General features: G+C 44.3%; 1 protein-coding gene across 2 annotated transcripts in view; it reads right to left on the minus strand.

Annotated features, from left to right (window-relative positions):
* Positions 1-236: 236 nt before the first annotated feature.
* Positions 237-23,614, minus strand: part of GPC6 (glypican 6) — a 1,229,042-nt gene continuing 1,205,664 nt past the window's right edge. For both annotated transcript variants that reach the window (XM_060233620.1, XM_060233619.1), the window contains 3 exons: positions 8,353-8,489; positions 2,238-2,413; positions 237-439 (listed from right to left, as the gene is read on the minus strand). In XM_060233620.1, the coding sequence (XP_060089603.1) occupies positions 237-439; positions 2,238-2,413; positions 8,353-8,489 (516 nt within the window). The remainder of the gene's footprint in view (positions 440-2,237; positions 2,414-8,352; positions 8,490-23,614) is intronic.

The following is a 23,614-nucleotide window of genomic DNA, read 5'->3' on the forward strand; positions in this document are numbered from 1 at the left end:
TGAGAAGCGGACCTTGTCTTCGCAGCTATCTGAAGGGACACAGGAAACAGTTCAGTCTGGCACCTGGTACTCTTTGGGAAAGCACAAAGGGGAGCAAGGTTTCAGCGCCGCTCTCTTCTGGTACAAAACTGTATGAGTTTGTGGCGTGGCCCATAGTCCGAGCATAAGAAAAGAAGGAAGTTGGCTGTTGTGTTCTTCAATAGCTAAAAGACAGTCATCTCTGACCGGAGCCAGGATTATCTGCACTGTCTTTGCAGTAGAAGGGCCAAGCAGATGACGAACCATGTGAAAGCTGGACGGCTAGATCGGCTCGCCGAAGAGTCTACTTCTCTTCTGTCTGAGTCAACGAGGGGTGCTTCTGTGGTGATGAATTCAAACTCCGTGGGACAAATGTCATCGGTGCAACCGCTTCCGCTTCCTGAGCCACTGGTTTCTTCGCCTTCAGAAGCAAAGGGGCGGGGGAAGGAAGAAAACAAGTTGTTTTAAGTCACCATCAGGGCTTTTTTTTTTTGTCGAAAAAGCCCAGCAGGAACTAATTTGCATATTAGGTCATACACCCCTGATGCCAAGCCAGTCGGAACTCCGTTCCTGTGCATTCCAGCTCAAAAAAGCCCTGGCTACCATTCTGTTCTGAGAGCCATGGGTAGACATTAGAGGTGGGGAGGTGAGGGAGAGGAAGACTAGATATCCTAATCCAGAGAAATGTACTGGCTTGAATCCAAAGTAGATCCGCACTAGTGGAAGTCAACTTCCTCCCCTCTCTCCTCTCATGGCAGTATTTTTTTTTCCCTCTTAATTTTGCTTTCTACCATCCCAAGAAGCAATGAGGGCGACAAAGCAGGGAGTCTATAAACAGGAGGCGGGAATCAGCAAAAATCATCCTCCCCTCCTCCATAGACAGAAAAGCCATTCATTACAGGAACTGTTCCATCGCTGACAAAATGGAAGCATAGGATCTAGTTCTGAACCATGGATTAAGCAGGGAGTGTCAATTTGAGCTAGAACATGCTTTTAGTCTCCAGACAACAGAGATCAGTTCTCCAGTAGAAAATAGCAGATTCAGAGGGTGGACTCTACTGGCATCCCTCTCTTCCCCAAGTCCCACTCTTCCCAGGCTCCATCTCAACTTCTCCAGGAATTTCCCAACCTGGAGTTGGCAACCCTAGCCTTCTCAGTCCTGGCATCAAAATTTTGGAACTCCCTCCCCAGAGAAATTTGTCTGTCTCTCACTGTCATTGTCTTCTGCCAGTGGTTGAGGACTTTCTTGTTTGGTCTGTTGGACCCCGATTGTTTTGTCTGTTGAAAATCTTATTGGTCCTCCTCTCTAATATATATAAATGGCTCAGTTTGTATCAGGAGCTCCCTTGCATATTAGGCCACACCTCCCTAATATAGCCAGTTCTCCAAGAGCTTACAGTATGCCCTGTACTAAGAACCCTGGAGGATTGGCTACATTAGGGGTGTGTGGCCTGATATGCAAAAGAGTTCCTGCTGCAAAATGAGCCATATATATATATATATATATATATATATATATGCTGTTTTAATGTTCTAAATTTGTGCAGACACTATTTTTGTGGAAAGGTAGCATTTAAATAAATAACTAGGCAGGGCTGAGAAGGACAGGGAATAACTTGGTGCAAAGTAACTTTTTATAAAATAGCAGGGCTTTTTTTTGTTGCCTATTAGGCTACACCCCCCTGATGTAGCCAATCCTCCAGGAGCTTACAGGGCTCTTCATACAGGGCTACTGTAAGCTTCAGGAGGACTGGCTACACCAGGGGGATGTAGCCTAATATACAAAGGAGTTCCTGCTACCAACCCCCCCTTCCCTGTAAAATAGAATTTGAACAGCAGCTTTTCCTCCAGAGAAAGTGGTAACTCCCCCTACTCTGCCCTGTGTAAATAGATACTTTGCAATCACCACAAAGATGGTGGCTGGAGATCTCCTGGGATTACAACACATCTCCAGGTGAAAGAGATCAGTTCCTCTGGAGAAAATGGCTGCTGTGGGAGGTGGACTCTATGGCATCATACCCTATTGAAATCCCTCCCTTCCCCAAACCACACCCTCCTCAGGCTCCATCCACACCCAAATCCTCCAGGTATTTCTCAACCAGGAGTTGGCCACTCCAGCCTTACTAGAAATGAAGCCATGAACATCCTAGAACACAAGTTGTATACATCTTTGAGAACAATGAGCAAATGAAGTTTGTCTGAAGAATATAATTGCTCACTTGTGTCCTGGAAGTTCACATCATTCCCGTTGTACGCATTCCTGAGTTTGTTAGTCATGACTCTCAGAGCCATGATTTGTTGCCGGATGTAGGTATCGGGCCTGGTGATATCCACGTCGACCTCAGGATTGTTGATCTGGTTGATGAGTCCATCATTCATAATTTCTGGCAGATATCTGCGCATCAGAATGAACAGTTAGGATACACAGTCATTAAGGCAGATGATCTTCATCAAGGCCTAAAGAGGAAAGAACACTTCATTTGCCTGGTGAGCCATAATCCACAGCTTTGAATCCTCTCAGATAAAACAGCTTAGTGGGCTTCTTCACTACTCATTCATAAAAGGGGGGAAACAGCAATTTGTTTCCTGATCAGATCTGGTCTTTACGTACATAGGGGATGCAGGTGATTCTCTAGGGGAAAGGATATTCACATAGAACATGGCTATATTTTAAAGAAGGAATGATTTACTATCACAAGTCATTTTTGTTAACTCTCAGTGAGAGAAAGGAAGGATTCTAAGTGCAGAAGATACTGCTCAAGAAGCGTAACTGGAAGCTTGCACAGATCACTTGAATTTGTATTCCATGGGAAATGCTTTTAGATGATAAACTCATTCACTGTTTTCAATAAGAACATAAGAGAAGACATGTTGGATCAGGCCAATGGCCCATGCAGTCCAACACTCTGTGTCACACAGTGGCAAAATTTTTTATATATACACACACACTGTGGCTAATAGCCACTGATGGACCTCTGCTCCATATTTTTATCTAAACCCCTCTTGAAGGTGGCTATGCTTGTGGCCGCCACCACCTCCTGTGGCAGTGAATTCCACATGTGAATCACCCTTTGGGTGAAGAAGTACTTCCTTTTATCCATTTTAACCTGTCTGCTCAGCAATTTCATCGAATGCCCACGAGTTCTTGTATTGTGAGAAAGGGAGAAAAGTACTTCTTTCTCTACTTTCTCCATCCCATGCATTATCTTGTAAACCTCTATCATGTCACCCCACAGTTGACGTTTCTCCAAGCTAAAGAGTCCCAAGCGTTTCAACCTTTCTTCATAGGGAAAGTGTTCCAGCCCTTTAATCATTCTTGTTGCCCTTTTCTGGACTTTCTCCAATGCTATAATATCCTTTTTGAGGTGCAGTGACCAGAACTGCACACAGTACTCCAAATGAGACCGCACCATCGATTTATACAGGGGCATTATGATACTGGCTGATTTGTTTTCAATTCCATTCCTAATAATTCCCAGCATGGCGTTGGCCTTTTTTATTGCAAACGCACACTGTCTTGACATTTTCAGTGAGTTATCTACCATGACCCCGAGATCTCTCTCTTGGTCAGTCTCTGCCAGTTCACACCCCATCAACTTGTATTGGTAGCTGGGATTCTTGGCCCCAATGTGCATTACTTTGCACTTGGCCACATTGAACCGCATCTGCCACGTTGACGCCCACTCACCCAGCCTCAATACAAACACTGTGTATTAAAAACTGTGCTGAGTACACACACACGTGTGTGCTCCTGACAAATGCACTGCATTTTGAAACAGTTGTTAAGTAGATAGAGAATTGTCTACCCTACTGGTCTTCTCCTTGAGGAACCACACAACCACTAGAGCACCTTGAGGAACCACTGTGCTCTAGTGGTTGTGTGGTTCCTCAAGGTGCTCTAGTGGTTGTGTGGTTCCTCAAGGAGAAGACCAGTAGGGTAGACAATTGCCCAGAAAGACAGATGGTCTTCTGCTATTGGCTTCCTTGACAAGATGCAACCGCAGGAGAGTGCTGCATGGCTGAAGCAAGATGACGGTGAAGCTTAACAGAAGAGATCATCAGGCCTGCTGAGTGCCCCACAAAAATGGTGTGTATCCCAAAGTCTGCCCCGAATTATCTACAATGTCCCGGTCTTTGGCTGTAGATGTGCAAGGATTCCCTGGCAAATGAGTCAATATCAGAAGAATTTTCTGAAAATAGCAAGTCTGAATATCACTGGCCTTTGGCATCTGACTACTTTTGAACTAAGCATAATTGAATGAATTTTTTAAAAAGACAGTTATCTGAAATTTCTGTGATCACCAATACTTCAAAAACGTCATCCAGGTATTTCTAGTACTGCTTCATGTTGTTCAAAACAGTGCCGCAGTTTCACATAGAAACACTGACAGGCTACAACTCTTTGTTTGATGGTTCACCCACTCCACTCCAGTTGCCAATTCCTGGTAGGCAGGGCCGGCACTACCAGTAGGCAAACTAGGCAAGTGCCTATGCCGCCAGCCTTCTGGGGCCACTGAATTGGGTGCCCCCTCATGTGACTCAGTGATGTTATTAGTGCAGAGGGAGATGCCAGAAGTTAGCCTTGCCTAGGGTGCCAGGCAGTCTAGGGCTGGCCCTGATGGTAGAGGCAAATGATTCATTTGTCTCTTCCCCCACCCCCCGGTGTCCACTAGAAAATTTTCAAAATGATTGTCAGGCTGAGGGTGTGACGTCACTTCAAGGAAAAACCCAGAAGTGATGTTATGCCTCTCTAGGAATCACCAGAATCTCTATAGTAAAAACATAAGGTCACATGGGAGGAGCTCACACTGTATTCTGTAACAAACAGGGGTGGAATTCTAGCAGGAGCTCCTTTGCATATTAGGCCACATCCTTTGCTGTAGCCGATCCTCCAAGTGCTTACAAGGCTCTTTTTTGTAAGCTCTTGGAGGATTGGCTACATTGGGGGTGGCGGCCTAATATGCAAAGGAGCTTCTGCTAGAATTCCACCTGTGGCCTGAAGGTCTTCTCCCATATGTAGGGTTGTCAACTAGAGCAGAATTCCCCCTCATTTTAAAGGGCTGATAATTGGATTCTGATGACTTCAACTAACTTCATAGCACCTCTCAAGACTTGTGCCATCTTCCTAAGGGGATCATCTGTCTGCAACAGGTGTCTCCAACATGGTGCCTCTTTCCTGTTGCCTGCCAAGAACTTTTGAGAAAGTGGTCAGGGCCAGGTAAGCCTTTTGGCTGGCAGAGCTTCTGGCTGGCTACTGGAGATTTGATTGGTTACACAACTTTGTAAAAATGTTGCTTTAGCAGCAACTGCCGCCGCAACACAAGCATTTCCACGGTGTGACTGAAGATAGGCTACAGCAGCCATTTTGGGGCTTGCTCAGCCTCCCGCAGAAGCTATTTTGCAGCAGCCATTTTGGGGCTGTGCCCATCACACTGTGTCAGAATTCCGAAGGTGCCTGCAGGCTAAAAAAAGTTGGGGACCCCTGGTCAACCACATTGTGTATTTTAAAAAAACAAATTTTTGATAAAATAGCTGCTTCTCTTTACTTTTTAAAACCTCTTTTGGAATATTTTTCCAGCAACGTTTCCTGACAATGATCAGTGACAGAGACAGATCTGCTGAGTACTTTCCACAAGGCCAAAAGGGTCAGACACTCCTATGATTGCATTCTGATTCGTTCATTAGCGTTCATTAATGCTCCATCTGCATTTACACATTTTCTCACACCCACTCCTCCCAACCTCTTGTTCTTATGTGACCTGGTTAAATTATGTCTCTGATAATAAAGCATTGCTGGGTGGTTGTTTTTTTTAAAGTAGGTCAAGGGGAGCAGCCCTTCTGTAGGCCATTTGCTAATTGGTAGCCTAGCATTAACTCTGCCTGGCCTTTTCTAATTAGCATGGCAGTCTTAGGGCAAGGCAAGATGTTAACAATCACTAGTGAACTTGACCTACCGATACTGACTTCTTTAAAAGGAAAGCCAGATCCTTGATCATAACAGTTAGGAGTGCAGGTCTACTACAGGCTGAAAGCTAGAGAGGCTTGCCAAACCCCTGGTGGTGAAGAGAGAAAAGAATCCGTGAAAAATTACTAATACGAATAGTAGTCAAAATTCAGTCACAATTCATATGGAAACTCAATAATTTATGGAGAGAGTCTGAAAGACCACAGGGATTTCTTATATATCTTCACAATACGCCCAAGCGTTTACAGGTAAATTTTACATAGACAAAGTGCTGGTGCAATACTTAGATATAGTCCTCAAACATTTTCCAGTTGTATGTAGACGTTCTGAAGAGACCCTCAACGTTGATAGCCAGTGTATTCTTCATGTTTCAATGAGACCACATCTTCATCAAGGAGGGCTATATTGGACCATCCACCAAAGATTTCAATAAAGGTTTTTTACAGAGCATCCAACACAATGTCTCAGAAGTGGAGAAAACTTGTCTCATAAGTGGAGTTTGTCTATGTAAAATTTTGACTACTATTTGTATTAGTAATTTTTCATGGATTTTTTTCTCTCTTCACTGGCTTGTTTTCTGTGATTCTCTTATTTTGCAAATCCTAAGTGGTGACTGGAGATCTACTGGGATTACAGCTGATCTCCAGGTAACAGAGATCTGTTCACCTGGAGAAGATGGCTGCTTTGGAAAGTGAACTCTTGAAGACCCTTCCTAAAACCCTGCCCTCCTCCGGCCCCACTGCCCAAATCTCCAGGTATTTCCCAACTGGAGCTGTCAACCAGAAAGACAGCGCATAGGTGATAGCTGCAGACAGCAGTTGTCTCTGGTAGAACAGCTAGATTCAAGTCAAGGAGCACCTTAGAGATCAACAAGATGTTCAGAAGAGTATAAGCTATCAAAAGTCAAAGCTTCTTTTGTCAAACACCAGGGGAAATGGAGATCTGAGTCTTTTTATTTCAGGCAGAAAGTTCATACATTCAGAACAATGGACCCCCCCTACCCTCCACAAGCTGAATTGAAGAAGAAGATATTGGATTTATATCCTGCTTCCACTCAGTCTCAAAGTCTCAGAGAGCTCACAATCTCTTTTATCTTCCTCCCTCACAACAGACACCCTGTGAGGTAGGTGAGGCTGTGAGAGCTCTCACAGAAGCTGCTCTTTCAAGAACAACTCTTACGAGAGCTATGGCTGACCCAAGGGCTATTCCAGCAGCTGCAAGTGGAGGAGTGGGAAATCAAATCCGGTTCTCCCATACACTTAACCACTACACCAAACTGGCTCTCATAGGGCACATACTTCTAAATGTGCATGTTATGCCATTAAAGGTCTGGATGGACACCTTAATACAGATCCTGATTTTCTGCCTCTAAGAACTTTCCCTCTACTCTACACATTCCCATACAAAAGGCATGGTACCTTTGCATCCTTTCTGAGCATTCTTTACAACACCCCTTCCTATGCTTGCCAGGTCCTACCTGCCTGGGTGGGGGGATTCTGGCATCACTCTGGGAGTCTTCTGGTGCTCGGAACAATGATGTCACCCAGAAGAGACATCTTTGTATCACTGACATCATATGCAGTGGCTCTAGGTTTTGGGCAAAAGTTCTAACCAATTTCCCACTAGCCTCATGTCGCTCTCACTCTCCTCTTCTCTGTGAGGCTTCTGTTAAATTTCACACTATCTGCCCTGGGGCTGCAACTCGCTCTGCCTCTTTCCCACAGCAAACAAGATCCTCTAAAAATCAGTTTCTGTTTGCCACATGAAAAAGGCAAAGCTAGTTGCAGCCCTGGGGCAGATAGTGTGAAATTCGATGGAAGCCCCACATAGAAGAGGAATGTGAGAGCGGCCGTAAGGCTAGTGGGAAATCGGTCTCTCTCTCTCTCTTTTTTTTTTTTGCTACAAACCATAGTTTGCCCCAAACCCAGAGCAACATTGTGCAATGTTGGTGATGTGATGATGTCACTTCTGAGTGATGTAATTGTGTCAGGGATTTCAATCTATGACATCCCTGCTTGGGGGTGGAGTTTTCCCTTCCAGGTAGCTGGGGGCAGCAGATTTGAGCCCCAAGACTGGGGGATACCCTGGCCAGACTGGAGGTTTGGCAACCCTACCCCTCCCACCTTCTGACTTGAGAGCTTTGATTCTTGAAAGCTTATACCCTGAAAATCTGGAGAGAATCAGTGGGAACACTTCTGTGATCTTACCATTTATCATCTATTTTTTAATGATTTCCTCCCAGAGAATTCTGGGAATTGTAGTTTGGTGAGGATTCTCAGAAATCTTGGTTACAAACCACTCCCTCCCTCACCCCCATCTTGCACCTCTTGGTTTTACATGGCCTTCTGATATTGATTGTGATTCCTTACCTAGCTTTGGTGTGACTATTCCAGCAGTCATCCTCATTTGACGGGCCAGCGGTCACACTTTCCTTTTTGCAGATAGTGTAGGGTAGTGCAGACCAGAACTTTTTTGAAAGCTTCAGTTTTTCTTTAATGTCAATCACCTAATCGAAAGTGAAAATATCTGATCAGAAAGGCAAATAGACAATTTTTTTTTTAAATTACACTATTGTTAGTCCGATGGTTGATAGTGGTGACAATGGAGAAATTCAAGATTAATTTTTGTCTCTACTGAATGATGCACAGGGCCATTTAGCAAAACCCAACAAAGGACATTTTCATTAGGAGGTTTACATATGTCACAGACATGGCCAGAAATATAGGGAAACAGTTGCTGGGCTTGACTGAAAAGACGCTGCGACACATATAGTCAGAATAAACCTGGGCTCTCGGGAAAGCACAATAAGAAGGGAGTCTAGGGACCCAGAATAGAATAGCGTAGAAGATCAGCAAAACGACAGGTAGAAACAATTATATAGCCTTGTGAAGAGCAGACGTATCTAGCCAGCTGGCTAACAGAGGAAACCCCACACATAAACAGTGACATTGTTATACATAGTCCCCATTGCATTGGGGACTATCGCATGGCAACACTCTGGTTTTTGGACAAACTCAATGGTTTTGAAGCCAAAAAACCCAGAGTTTTGCCCCCAAACTAGAGCATCACTTCTGCAATGACATCACTTCTGGGTGATGACACCGCTGATATGATGATACCCCTTTTGAGTGATACCATCACATCAGGGACATCACATGTGACTTCCTGCCCACCCCTAGAATACCCCTCCAATCCCCCGATGTGATGACGAGGGGATCAAGCAACTCTACGTTTAACCCAGGGGTGGAATTCTAGCAGGAGCTCCTTTGCATATTAGGCCACACACCCCTGATGTAGCCAATCCTCCAAGAGCTTACAAAAAAAGAGCCCTGTAAGCTCTTGGAGGACTGGCTACATCAGGGGTGTGTGGCCTAATATGCAAAGGAGCTCCTGCTAGAATTCCACCCCTGCTGACGAGATCGGGCTTGCCTGGGCTATCCAGGTGAGAGTGATGACTAGGATTTCTTAAGTATACACCTGTACCTGAATCAGGCCTAACCAGAGTCATCCAGAAAACACAGACTGGACTAATTGTGCACAGACTTGCACTGTTAAAGCACCTTGGAGACTTTCTTATTATGCATGTGAATGTGTGATAATGCAGAACCAAACAGGGCAGAAAAGCCTCCGTCATTCAGAAAAGGTGTTTGGTCAGTGCGGGTTCTACATATGCATTACAACAATTATCATGGCTTAACATGGCTAATTAGGTGGTTTTAATTTGCTTTTACTGTAAGGTACCTTGGGAGCTGTTACAGCTGAAGGTGGCCTACAAATACAGCTAATAAATAAAAATAAATGCATGTGTGATTCCCTAACAGAGATACTTTAAAATCCAACGTTAAGATACCAAAAGGCAAAACAAAAAGAAAAGATGGTTGCATTTCCCTTTTGGTTAAACCAGGATTTGGGAAGGTGGGAGTTGCATTTTTATAAGGTATGTGATAAATAAAGGTAAAAGTAGTCCCCTGTGCAAGCACTGAGTCATTACCGACCCCTGGGGTGACATCACATCATGATGTTTTCTTGGCAATAAGATGATTTGCTATTGCCTTCCCCATTCATCTACACTTTATCCCCAGCAAGCTGGGTACTCATTTTACCGACCTTGGAAGAATGGAAGGCTGAGTCAACCTTGAGCTGGCTACCTGAACCCAGCTTCCACCAGGATCGAACTTAGGTTGTGAGCAGAGTTTGGACTGCAGTACTGCAGCTTACCACTCTGCACCACGGGGCTCCTATGTGATAAATACCATATTTTATTCCCGTGCTGACTTGACCTATCCAGTCCATTACCAATGTGAGCTACTAGTAATGAAGCCATGAAATACCTTAAATTAGAAACGTCATCTGTTTACAAATATGGAGCATGATGTTCAACACTATATAACTAGGTTGTTAGGGATGAGTTGCTGCAAAGTGGGTTGAGTTCAATTACGGGGGGTTAGTTGTGGCACAAGCCCCCAGTTGAACATTTGTGGTGGTTTTATTCAGGGTCGTTTTGTAGAAAAATAGATGGTGGAGCTCATTAACATAACTTATTAGCATATGCCCCCCCCCCTCTGCCAGCCAAAAGCAACCCAATGCAAGAAAGGAGAGCTCTGAGCCTCACTCACCTGGGGCTCTCCTGGGTCCCCCCCCCAGTCAAAAGGTCAGCAAGCCACCTGCTGCCCAAAAGCATATAAAAAGTGAAGAAAGGGTGGTGCGGGTTTCTCCAAGGGTTAATGAGGGCTGCTGGGAGTGTGGCAAAGCTCCCGGTGACTGGCTGGCTGGCTGCCTGCTCTCCTAATCCAGGGATTGTTCTGCAGCTGCACCTACTATTCAATGGACAAGGTAGGCAGGGAGGAAGATGGGGAACCCTTAGAAAGGTTCAGGAGCTGTGCTCCTGTGAGCTCCTGCTGAATCTGAGGCCTGATTTTATTTCTCATTCATTAGGCAAACTAAAAAGTTTGAACACTCCAAAGTTCCCACTGTAGAAAATGGCTGCTCTGGAGGGTGGACTGTATGGCATTATACTCTACTGAAGTCCCTCCCCAACCTCCACCCTCCTCAGGTTCTATCCTCAAATCTCCAGGAATTACCCAACCTGGAGTTGGCAACCCGAGCAAAACTTAATTACAGGTTTGTTGTACTGATAAAACAGAGGTGAGGAGAATGATATAAGCGTCTCTGGGTCCACAATGGCAAAAAAGGAGGGATGTAAATGAAGTAAATAAAAAATAGAAATAGCTGAAGACGAGGAGGCAAATTATAGGTATGATGGTGTCTGGGTGGGAATATGGTTGCCAAGTCCACCCACCCATTTGGCAGGGGGATTTGGGGGATGCTCTGGAGGTGGACAGGGATGTTGCATGGGGGGTGCTCTGGTTTTTGTGCGAACTCTATAATTAAATTGGACTTAAATGATAGAGTTTAACCAAAAATCAGAGTGTCCTCTGTGTGATGTTCCTGACATGATGACATCACTTTTGGGTAACACCATCATATCGAGGAAATTACGCAGCAATGTCCCTGTTTTCCCCCACTGGCTAGCTGGTCTTCAGTGAAGAGGAGTCTCCGAAACTGGGGTATCCCCCGCTGGGACCTGGGGGCTGACAACACTAGGTGGAAAGGAGAGAAAGAAGCAGGAAAAGGGGAGAGGCTATAGTGGCTTTAGGGAAGGGAAACTGGGGAGAGGAAAAAGAGCTTCCCCTGTAACTTCTTGCGTGTCCTCTCTTTGTATAATTCCATGCTTCAATCTAAGTCGATTGAGAGTATTTTTAAGATATGGCCAATATGGATCTCTGAAAATTGCTGGAAGAAAAAGTGGGGGGCCTCATCCCATTCTTTTGAGCTGATATCATTTAAACTTCTTCACACACAAAATCTTTCTTGCTGAGTCTTCAGAGCTCCCCAGGTAAAATCCTTCAGGTAAAACACTCAGTCTCTGTCACTGCCCTCGGGGAAAAGACGGTCCAACTGTCATTCCCAGCTGTCATTTTGAACAGTCTACCCTCTCCTCAGACAGAAACGATGCAAATTAGAATGCTGGCTGCTTACAGGACCTGCCTGCTTACAATGACTTACAAATGTAGAATGCAAATATCAGTTTATACACACACGTATATTATATTAACATTTACACACAAATAAACACAAATGTAAATGCGCCTCGTTCCATACTGGAAATGTGTTCGCAATCCCTTCTATCTTGCCTTATAGGTTGTTCCAGATTGAAACACTCCATTAACCTAATGGATGTAAATGTGTATTCTCAGTTTGGCCTTGATCATCAAAAAGTCCAACAGGTCTGGCCAACAGTGTCCCATATGCACTGTTTGCCGTAGAACTTGCCCTAGAATCGTTTCCAATGTATTGAGCTTCCATGGCAGATTTCTCAGCATACAAGTTGATAGGGGAAAGGTTCTCTGAGGATAGAAAGTTTGAAAAGCACCTGAATTAGGGCATATATAAATAGGTGCCACCTCTGCTTCTATTAATATTCCAGTTAATATTTGTACTTTGCACAGCTGGAGGTAAATGAAGCTGTACTAGAAATGCAAAAATACAAAGCGTTGATGGGTTTGATGTACCAATTTTGCCCCTCGTATTTATTTCTTTAGAAAATCTATATACTGTTTCTTCAAAGATCTACTTAAAAAGGCTTTCCTCTTTCTCTACAGCATCCACAGTGTGAGCAAATACAGAATTCCTAGTTTGATTTGGCGTACTCAAAGATTTGCCAGGATTGGGAATAGTCATTAGCAGGGGTGGAATTCTAGCAGGAGTTCCTTTGCATATTAGGCCACACACCCCTGATGCAGCCAATCCTCCAAGAGTTTACAAGGCTCTTTTTTGTAAGTTCTTTGAGGATTGGCTACATCGGGGTGTGTGGCCTAATATGCAAAGGAGTTCCTGCTAGAATTCCATCCCTGGTCATTAGGCACATGGATGAGACCAGACTCTGTGATGATGTGGCAGCTGTGGGGTGAGAGAGGAGGAGGGGCTGTGACTCAGTGGTGAAGGATCTGCTTGAAATGCAGAAGGTCCCAGGTTCAATCTCCAGCATCTCCAGTTAAAAGATCTGGCAATAGGTGATGTGAAAGACCTCTGCCTGAGACCCTGGAGAGCTGCTGCCAGTCTGAGTAGACAATACTGACCTTGATGGATCAAGGGTCTCATTCAGTATAAGGCAGCTTCATGTGCGGAGAGGACCCTGAGGCAACTGCCCATTGGACAGAAGAATATCCAATCCCCCACTCTGGCCTCTCCTAAAGATGTTTAAGCCCCACCCACTAACAATCAATTAAGAAAAGGGGATGTAAGATTTGATTAAAGGATTAGTAGCATATAAACTATTTCCTTTTTAAAAAGTCTCTTATTTGAGAACCTGCTAGACCAAGGCTTTAATTATTTGTGAGGTAAACAGAAGTTGCTTTTCCCTAGACATTCGACTAGAAAGACAAGACACAAATGGAGATGAACAACAAAGATTTAATTAACAGAAAACAAAGTATTTGCTATGGTAACTGTTTTGTGTGGATGGCTTCAATATATAAAGTAAAACTGGCTCTTCGCTTTGTTCCCAAAGGAGCAAGTGATTTAGGGGTGCCACTTAGGTTTGAAGACAGAAATCTAGCAAATAGTGTGGCCAGGCCCCTTTGCCTGTCCAGCAGGGGGATTTGGGGGGTATTCGGGGGGGGGGGGAGACATCATGCTGGGGATGCTCTGGTTTTGGGACAAACATTATAGTTAAATTGGGCTTAAACCCAGGGCTTTTTTTGAGCAGGAATACACAGGAATGCAGTTCCGGCTAGCATGGTGTCAGCAGGAGTGGCCTAATATGCAAATAAGTTCCTGCTGGGCTTTCTTTACAAAAGCCCTGTGTGACGCAATGGTGACATCAGGTGGTGTGGCCTAATATGCAAATGAGTTCATGCTGGGCTTTTTCTACACCCCCCCCTGTTTAAACCATAGGTTTGCCCAAACACCGGAGCACACCCCCCCTCATGTGACGTCCCTGTTTAGGGGAGGGGTTTCCCTCCCCGGCCAAGTGGCCCATGGTAGAAAGGAGCCCCCGAAACCAGGGGTTCCCCCACTGGTACCGGAGGGCTGGCAACTTAGTACTTGCAAACTAGATTATAGACATCAGATAAGGTATCTTCTACTTAAACTAGCTCTAGCTTTTTACTACATTTAGTCAGTTCAATAAAATGGATGCTTAATGAGAAGCAGTTTGTTGTTCTTTGGCTCACGAGACCTGAATTCAAATCCCTGTTCAACTATAAAACTCTGTGTGACTTAGGGATGGGCTTAGGGTTGCCAAGTCCAATTCAAGAAATATCTGGGGACTTTGGGGGTGGAGCCAGGAGACTTTGGGGGTGGAGCCAGGAGACATTAGGGCGGAGCCAGGAACAAGAGTGTGACAAGCATAATTGAACTCCAAGAGAGTTCTGGCCATCACATTTAAAGGGACAGCACACCTTTTTAAATGTCTTCCTTCCATAGGAAATAATGAAGGATAAGGGCACCTTCTTTTGGGGCTCATAGAATTGGACCCCCTGGTCCAATCGTTTTGAAATTTGGGAGATACTTTGGGGAGAGGCACTAGATACTATATTGAAAATTTGGTGCCTCTACCTCAAAAAACAGCTCCCCCAGAGCCCCCGAAACCTCCAGATCAATTCCCCATTATACCCTATGAGAAGACGTTTCCCTCTCTCCCCCCCTCCCCCCGCCCCCCCCCTTTCTGGGAAATCTGATGCAGGAGACAGAACTCACTCACCTCCGGAGGTGCAAAGGCACATGGTCCTTTGGGGGCGTGGCTGGGCTCCCCTCCCTTCACCGGCCAGCTGACTGGGGGCGGGAAGCAGCCTGAGAAAACGGAAGAGCTCTGGCTGCTGCGATCGGGGCTGGGTGCGAAGGGCTGCCGTTCTCCCCCTCCCCCCCCCGCTTTCCCTTTTATGGCCAGCGGGAGGAGGAGGCTCCAAATCGGGGGTCTCCAGGCCTAGCGGGGGATTTGGGACCCCTAGATGGGCTTTCTCTGTCTCAGGGCTATTGCCATGGGACAAATCACACATCCAGGGTCATATTCTGGCTGCTGTCAGACCTCCAGGGCCTACAATCCACTGGATATATTTTCCATAAAATACATAGCTAGTCCACTGCTGCACATCAAAATGTCAGAGGTACTATTGTGCTTACTATGATTAATAATAGTTCCCTCATCAGTTAATGCAGGCAAAGCTATGTAATAACTTTCTTTTTCATTTCCCCCCCCTGGAACTTCTTCAAAGGCTCTGGATCTTATGACCCTTGGGCAAGCAAAATGATCTTCAAAAGTGGAAAGCAGGGGTTTTTTTGTAGCAGGAACGCCTTTGCATATTAGGCCACACCCCACTGATGTAGCCAAACCTCCATGAGCTTACAAGGCTCTTAGTATGGGGCTTATTGTAAGCTCCAGGAGGATTGGCTACATCCAAGGTGTGTGGCCTAATATGCAAAGGAGTTCCTGCTACAAAAAAAGTCCTGGGAAAGTAATAGTTTCATCACATATTGAAATATGGGCTGAAGCAATGCCAGACCTTTCAGTCATAGAACGAGTTGCCTATAACAGACAAGAAACAAAAGTGAGACGTCACATTTGGTTTGAATTTGTGGATTTATTTGGATATTAACATGCGTGGGTATTAGGTTATTCACATTATGGGATTAGATAATTACTTTGGGGCCAGGCAGGAATGTTGATGGTCTGTCTCTAATTAGTCCTGCTTCATACTGTAGCAGGGAGCCTATTATTTTTTAAACAAATCTGGTCAGAGCAGACTGATCAGTTTCTAACTGAGGGTGTGCAGGGCTTTTTTTTTTTTTTTTAGCAGGAATGCAGTTCCGACTGGCTTAGTGTCAGGGTGTGTGGCCTAAAATGCAAATGAGTTCCCGCTCAGCTTTCTCTACAAAAAAGCTCTGTATGAAACAATGGTGATGTCAGGAGTGTGGCCTAACATGCAAATGAGTCCCTGCTGTGGTTTTTCTACAAAAAAAGCCCTGAGGGTGTGTGTGCAGGTATGAAGCCAGCAATAAGCTCCAGGAAGACTGGCTACAACAGGGGTGTGTGGCCTAATGTGCAAAGGAGTTCCTGTTACAAAAAAAGCCCTGGGCATCACTAATGAGGAAATTTGTTTAAGCGAGTCACATAACTTTGGCTAGATCATGTTTTAAAAATTCACTTTGCCACCAAGAACATGAATAGGAGTTCTGAAATGAATAACCTCAACCAGCTGACAGACAGAAGAGGAGATTCTACCTCAGGCAGGTACCATTGTAAGTGGCGTGAATGACACCGGCCTTGCTTCTCTGACCACTTGGAGATAGGTGTGGTCGACAGGATGAGTGTGAAATGGATTTTTACAACACATCTCCAATAAAAGCTGACAGAAACACATTTCTGCACTTCGTATCTAAGATTTGATTTCTCCACATACACGATGAGAGGGCTTTCAGAGAAGCCAGCACACTTCGCACAAACTATAATGGGATAAGGATTTGAGGGCAAAAGAAATGGCTTCAAAAGCACCCACTAAACTTTATTCTTTAAAACCCAAGGAATGAAAACTCCCTAAAGCTGCATGTGGTGTTAAGGTAGACTTTTATTTGTTGCAGTGCTGTCTGTGGCTATCATTTTTCATCCTTGGTTCATCCTTCTTGGGAAAAATGGGACACCTTACCCGAGAGACAAAAGCTCTGTGGTAAATATACTTATATTTTGGTGGTCAAGAATGTCTGGAAATAGCTGAAATATTTTCAAAGTATATAGAGGTGAAGTGGTATAAGAGCTTCACAGAGTTGTCAAACAACCAGCGAGGGGGGGGGGGGGGGGAACTGATGCAATCACTTTTTCTTTTTGCCCCTGACTTTATCGCCAGAATTGTTTACCTAAGGAACTGAACTTGGGATTGGTTATCCAGAATGTATGAATAAAACTGGAATTTTTGAAGGCGAATCGGTGATATTTGAACTCAGTGCACACACTTGATTGGTGTAATCCACACACCTGTGTTCAAAAGCCACGCCGTTAGCAGTGGCTCATGTGGCAGGCCACTGGGAAGATTCCCACTCCCAGCACTGAGCACTGCAGAGCAGAGAGGGGAGATGTGGTGACCCTACCAGATGAAAGAAGATAGGACTGTAATGGGATTGCATTTGGAATACTGTGTAGCAGGGGTGGAATTCTAGCAGGAGCTCCTTTGCATATTAGGCCAAACCTCCCTGATGTAAAGAGCCCCGTGGCGCAGAGTGTTAAAGCTGCAGTATTGCAGTCCTAAACTCTGCTCATGATTTGAGTTCAATCCCAAGCAGAAGCTGGGTGTTCAGGTAGCCAGCTCGAGGTTGACACAGCCTTCCATCCTTCTGAGGTCGGTAAAATGAGTATCCCTCACCACAGAGTTGGAAATGACTGGTGCTTGCACAGGGAGCCAGTTTGGTGTAGTGGTTAAGTGTGCGGACTCTAATCTGGGAGAACCGGGTTTGATTCCCCACTCCTCCACTTGCACCTGCTAGCATGGCCTTGGGTCAGCCTTAACCCTGGCAGAGGTTGTCCTTGAAAGGGCAGCTGCTGTGAGAGCCCTCTCCAGCCCCACCCACCTCACAGGGTGTCTGTTGTGGGGGAGGAAGGTAAAGGAGATTGTGAGCCGCTCTGAGACTCTTCGGAGTGGAGAGCGGGATATAAATCCAATATCTTCTTCTTCTTATCTTCTTCTTCTGAATAACAGAGCCACAGAAGTGTTGGCATTCTGAGTACATCTCATTGCCCACTCTCTGAAACAGGATCCTGTTTCAGAGACCATTTGTCTGATCCAGCACTGCTGCTCTTACATTCTTATGACATGAAGAAAACACTAGCGATGCAGTGATAAGGACTCCAGCTTTAATACGAGATACTTAATTGATTTCAATAGCACTTACCCAGGAGTACCCTTGTCACCTCTTTGTTCTCTCTCCGGTAGAATCTAATACGAAGCCAGCTTTTATAGAATTGTCATCCGTCAGCAAGGCAACCTGACCGCCAGATGGCAATATTGTCCCAAGGTTTCCCTTCCCCTGTGCTCCGAGGCATCCCAAATACATACAAAATATTACACCCCCCCCCCCCAAATAAAATTGTAGATTGTTTTACTGAATATAAAAGTGACAGGTCTGATATTTTAAACCTGGAACTGACAGGCTGCTATTTTAATGAGATCTGCTGGAGCCAAGGTTAACCAAAGCCTTGGTTCTTTTACAAAACGATCAGGCCTCCCTTTTAAGCAACGGGCAGTGCGTGTCTGCCGAAATTGTCACACTAACGGGTCTCAAAACCACCCAGAGTGTGCTTTGCACATAGAGGGTCTTAATTCCCTTAGAAAAAAACCCATTTATTTATTTAATTTGGTTTTTATCTTGCTCTCCCCTGCCAGCAGGGCTCAGGGCGGCTTACAATATATATATAAATACAATTATTATTTTTTTTAAAAAAACCCATTTTATATAATAAAAATCATTTCAATATGACATAATGTAAAGTGCAAGATGGCTCCCATCTAGTTAAATTGCTCATCAATTCCCACTGCATGTGAGCTCAGATGGTTTAATAGTTGAATCAGTGGCAAATTCCCACCAGGAGTGACATAAAAGCAACGCTTGCCAATTCCACCAGCGGATGGAACAGGTGGGTGGAACAGGGGGAGCATTTTGATTTGGTATCTGCTGCTTCAACCAAGGGCCAAGTGTCAAGTCTGCTTTATGTCTTATTAGTCTAGTCCCAAACTTTGGTTCAGGAAATGACTCCTGGGTAAAAACCATACTGTATTCAGATGCTGCTAGCTCCAGCTCTCCGTTCCCCCCTCCCTTCCTTTGTTATGTAGCCATGCTTTGCAACTTAAATATGGGAACAAGATTACTGTGCCTTCTCAGAGATAATCGGTGTTAAGGAAGTGCCCAAGGCCAGCCAGGCCTGAGAACGATAAAGTAACAACAATGTGTGAATGTGCCCCGCATAGAGTGCCCCACCCTAAGGAATTCCTTTGATTTGTACCTTAAATGTTTGCTCTTTGTATATGCTCGCCAGTCTCTCAATCTTTGTCTACAAGTCCTGCAACATGTTACAATAAACTAGAAACTTTTATCAAGAAGGTCTCGTTATTGAAACATCAGACTAGACACCAAGAAGAACCACTCCAGTTTGGTGTAGTTGTTAAGTGTGTGGACTCTTATTGGGGAGAACTGGGTTTGATTCCCCACTCCTTCACTTACACCTGCTGGAATGGCCTTGGGTCACCCATAGCTCTGGCAGAGGTTGACATTGAAAGGGCAGCTGCTGTGATAGCCCTCTCAGCCCCACCCACCTCACAGGGTGTCTGTTGTGGAGGGAGAAGATATAGGAGATTGTGAGCCGCTCTGAGACTCTGAGATTCAGAGTATAGGGCAGGATATAAATCCAATATCATCATCATCAATCTTCTTCCAGGCCTTGTGGAACTGTAACAAGTCCTGCAGGGGCCTGATTTCACTTGGGAGACTGTTCCACCAGGCTGGAGCCATAGCCAAAAAGGTTCTGGTTGTGATTGAGGCTAAGCAGACATCTCTTGGGGTAGGAATCACCAGTGAATGTTGGCCTGAAGAATGCAAGACTCTTTGGGGGATATACTGGGAGAGATGGTCCTGCAGATATGTTGGTCTCAGAACGCACAGGCCTTTAAATGTTAATACTATAACCTTGAACTTGATCCGGTGATTTCCTTTGAAATGAAGGAAACTTTGAACACCTATCGCTGTGTGTGTGTGTGTGTGGAATTTTGTTGTTCTGACAAGAGACACAGAGGGTGGTCACATCCTGTCATTGAAAGACAAATGGCTATGCAAAATAAAGTTGGAGAGATTTATTATGAAGCAATGTCTCCTTTCCATTTGATGTCTGAAAAATGAAGGGAAAATTAAAAAGTGAAAATGAGCGTTTGATGTCAGTGATGCCCTCACACATTTGGATTAGAGAATGATAAAGCTGCTTTTGTAGGCGATATGAGGTGGTGAGCTCCCCTTCGTTGGCAGTCTTCAAAATGGGGCGGGATGATTATTTGTCGGAAATGCTTTAGGCTGATCCTGGGTGAGGTCAGACGTTCAGAAAATCCCGCTACGGGCATGAGTGGAGTCCGGAAGCATGTCGGATTTTAAGCGGTTGTCCAAACGTCAGCATCTGCGAATGGTGGTTAGCTAGTTCGAGTCCCACGTTGAGATGACCGGGGCGTGGACTAATTTGATACTGCTTTAAATCCAGAACAAAATTCTTCTGACGGTTCCTGAGTGGAATTTCTCTGTTTGAACGCTCCATCGTTGGTGACTCATTGGAAGCGCACCACCGCTTCTTTCCCAAAGCCCCCTGCAAGTGATATCACTGCTCCAGTGAATGAGCGAGTGAATGTTGGCTCGATAAATCGTTTACCCGCCCCTATGTCCGGAAACAAAACTCACTTTTGAAAGTAGATGTGAACTAGATGTGAACTAATTTGAATTCCTGGGTTTTTTTCTGCACGTGTAGTGCTCGTGCTGGAAAAGTAGTGCCAACAGTCTTGCAAAACTGTTAGTGATCCGACCCATTTAAACGCGACGCGCTGCAGATAGCGGGCATCACTGCGCCTATGCTAATGCAGATTGATGACTCATGAAACGAGGTCTGGTAGAGCACTCTGATCAACCAGCGACAGGACCCACATGGGATAGAACGGGAGCCTGGCTGTTGTCTGATTGGAAAATTGGTTGTGCGGATTATAATAAAGGCGCGTTGCAGATGGATTTAATGGTGAGCGTGACCGCACCCCCTGTATGGAATAGGGGGTTGGACTAAATGGTCTGTATGCCCCTTCCAACTCTATGATTCTATGAAAATTTCACAAGGTTCACATGGGGAGTGAAAAGGAAAGGCACATATACTTGCATGTTCTGTTTTTTTGGTGTTTCTGTAAAACCCCTAAAAGAGTGTGTATCTTCCAAACCGAGGAGCATTTCTGCATATAAGAACCATTTGCTTGTTCTTTGAACCTAGGACTCTTTGGCTTTCATTGCACAATAAGTGAAAACACATATGGGAGATCATCTTATTCTTATGCACAATACCTGAACTCTCCCTAGAAACTAAGATGGCTAAACTGAGGCTATAATTCTTTGGTCGAATTATAAGAAGACGAGCGTCACTGGAAAAGACAATAACGCTAGGAAAAGTGGAAGGCATCAGGAAAAGAAGATCCAAAATGTGATGGATTGACTCAAGAAAGGAAGTCACAACCCTTAGCTTGCAAGACATGAGCAAGGCTGTTAATGACAGGATGTTTGGGAGGTCATTAATTTGGGAGGTCACTATTGGTCAGAAGCAACTTGACCACACTTAACAATAACAACAAACAACCCCTCTAAACCAGCACCCCTTTCTGTGTTGCTTTTCTATGAGGTCGCAACAAGGCTTGGTCAATGAGGTTTGCTGCTAGGTGATATCATTGGGTTACTTCTTGCAAATGGCCCATTTCTCATGGAAGCCCTTGGGGGTAGCTAGATGTGGGTTAAGGATTGTTGTTTCTAAAGGACTCATCTGTACATTTAATTTGAATTCATAGAACTGATGGACCACTTAAGAATTCTATTTACAAACACTATCTTGTTTATATTTCCTGCATGTATTCATAGTATTATTCAGTTATGGAGTCATGCCATTCTTGTTCAAAGTAGATAGGTTAGGTAAACAGCGTAAATCTAAGCAGGTCTACTCAAAATCCTACTGAAGTCTACTCAGCAAGGCTTACTGCCAAGAAATTCCTAGGACTGCAGCCTAGGAATGTTGCATCTGTAAATCATGAGCAGTTAGCCCATTGAGTAGAAGATAGGAATTGTTAGATTCCAATATTATAGCCATTTGATCTGATAAAGGACACCTAAATGCGGGAAAGATAACTGGAAACGTGTCCCATTCATCTTTGGCTTGAAGGAATTTATCACATCCAGATCCTCAAATGGAATGAACTTTTTATGAACTGACTTTGGAATGTGTGGGACCTAAGAACCTGATAGAAATGAAGGAACTTGAATTGCGTACTACTTTGATTTATTGCATATTGCTTGGTGTATCTCTGTGAAAATGATTAAGTCACCCTAGGGCGTTTCTCAATTGCTAGAGCTGTTACCACCGGCTCCATGTAATGTTACTTTATAAGAGATTTCTGTTAAAGATTGTATAATATGTGTAAATAGAATTGGTTTAATGAAGAGAATGTTGGACGGTGCTCCTCAGTGATAACACTGTTTTGGTAGTGCAATCCTAAGCAGTTATGCCTTTATAAGTCCATTTAAATTAGATGCACATGGAGATTCATTAGATAGGAGATCATCTACTGGCTCCCACTGAAGCATAAAACATAAACATAAAAAGAGCTCTGTGGGATCGGACCAGAAGTCCATCTAGTCTAGCATCCTGTCTCACACAGTGGCCAACCAGTTCCTCTGGAGGACCAATAACAGAGCATAGGGGTTGAGGCCTTCCCCTGATGTCACCTCTTGGCACTGCTATTCATAGGTTTATTGCCCCTGAAAGTGGAAGTTCCTTTTAATCACCATGGCTAGTAGCCATTGATAGACCTCTCCTCCATGAATCTGTCCAATCCCCTTTTAATGGTGTTTGTAGCCATTGCTATGTCCTCTGGCAGCAAATCTCACATCTGGAATATATATGTGTGTGCATGAAAAGAGCCCCATGGCACAGAGTGGTAAAGGTGCAGTATTGCAGTCCAAGCTCTCTGCTCACGACCTGAGTTTGATCCCGGCAGAAGCTGGGTTTCAGGTAGCTGGCTCAAGGTTGACTCAGCCTTCCATCCTTCCAAGGTCGGTAAAATGAGTATCCAGCTTGCTGGGGGAAGGCAATGGCAAACTACCCCATTAAAAAGTCTGCCGTGAAAACGTTGTGATGCAACGTCACCACAAAGTCGGAAATGACTGGTGCTTGCACAGGGGACTACCTTTACCTTTTTATATATGCATGAAACATATTTCCTGCCCTTTTCATTATGTATCTTAGATATACTAACACATAATAAAATATTTTTGCCAACGTTACTCATTTTACAAACATTTAAACAATTATTCTTGCCCATGTCACAGCTGCCATACGTAAATTTCAGGAACATAATTACGAGAAGATTGTCTATAATGCCATTTATAATTAACCATTAAAGTAATCTTGCTTCACTGCACTCATTATAAAAAGGTTAAATAGAGAAAATGCTTCAAACTATCAATACTTCTCTACAAACATTATGATTTGAATGTTTACTCCAATGCTATTGCAACGGATTTAGATTTTCATGAAATTAATTTTCCCCTACCTTTTCTAAATGAACTAGATATATGAGCTTGACCACATACAGAGGGCATTTGTAGGGGAGGGCTATTCAGAATCCTATGGATGTCTGCCCAATGGGCCTTACTACAAGAAAGGGTTCTCAGGATGGCACCAACGGCATTTTAAAACTTTTTACCCAGTTGGTAATTTCTTAGTTTTCAGCCATCTCTGATGGCCACACAGGTGCTAACGTCTCAGGTTGTTAACAAAATTTTTAATTCATGAATGCATCTTTTTCA

This window comes from Heteronotia binoei, chromosome 3 (assembly GCF_032191835.1).
Source record: "Heteronotia binoei isolate CCM8104 ecotype False Entrance Well chromosome 3, APGP_CSIRO_Hbin_v1, whole genome shotgun sequence".
In the NCBI taxonomy this organism is placed as follows: Eukaryota; Metazoa; Chordata; class Lepidosauria; order Squamata; family Gekkonidae; genus Heteronotia; species Heteronotia binoei.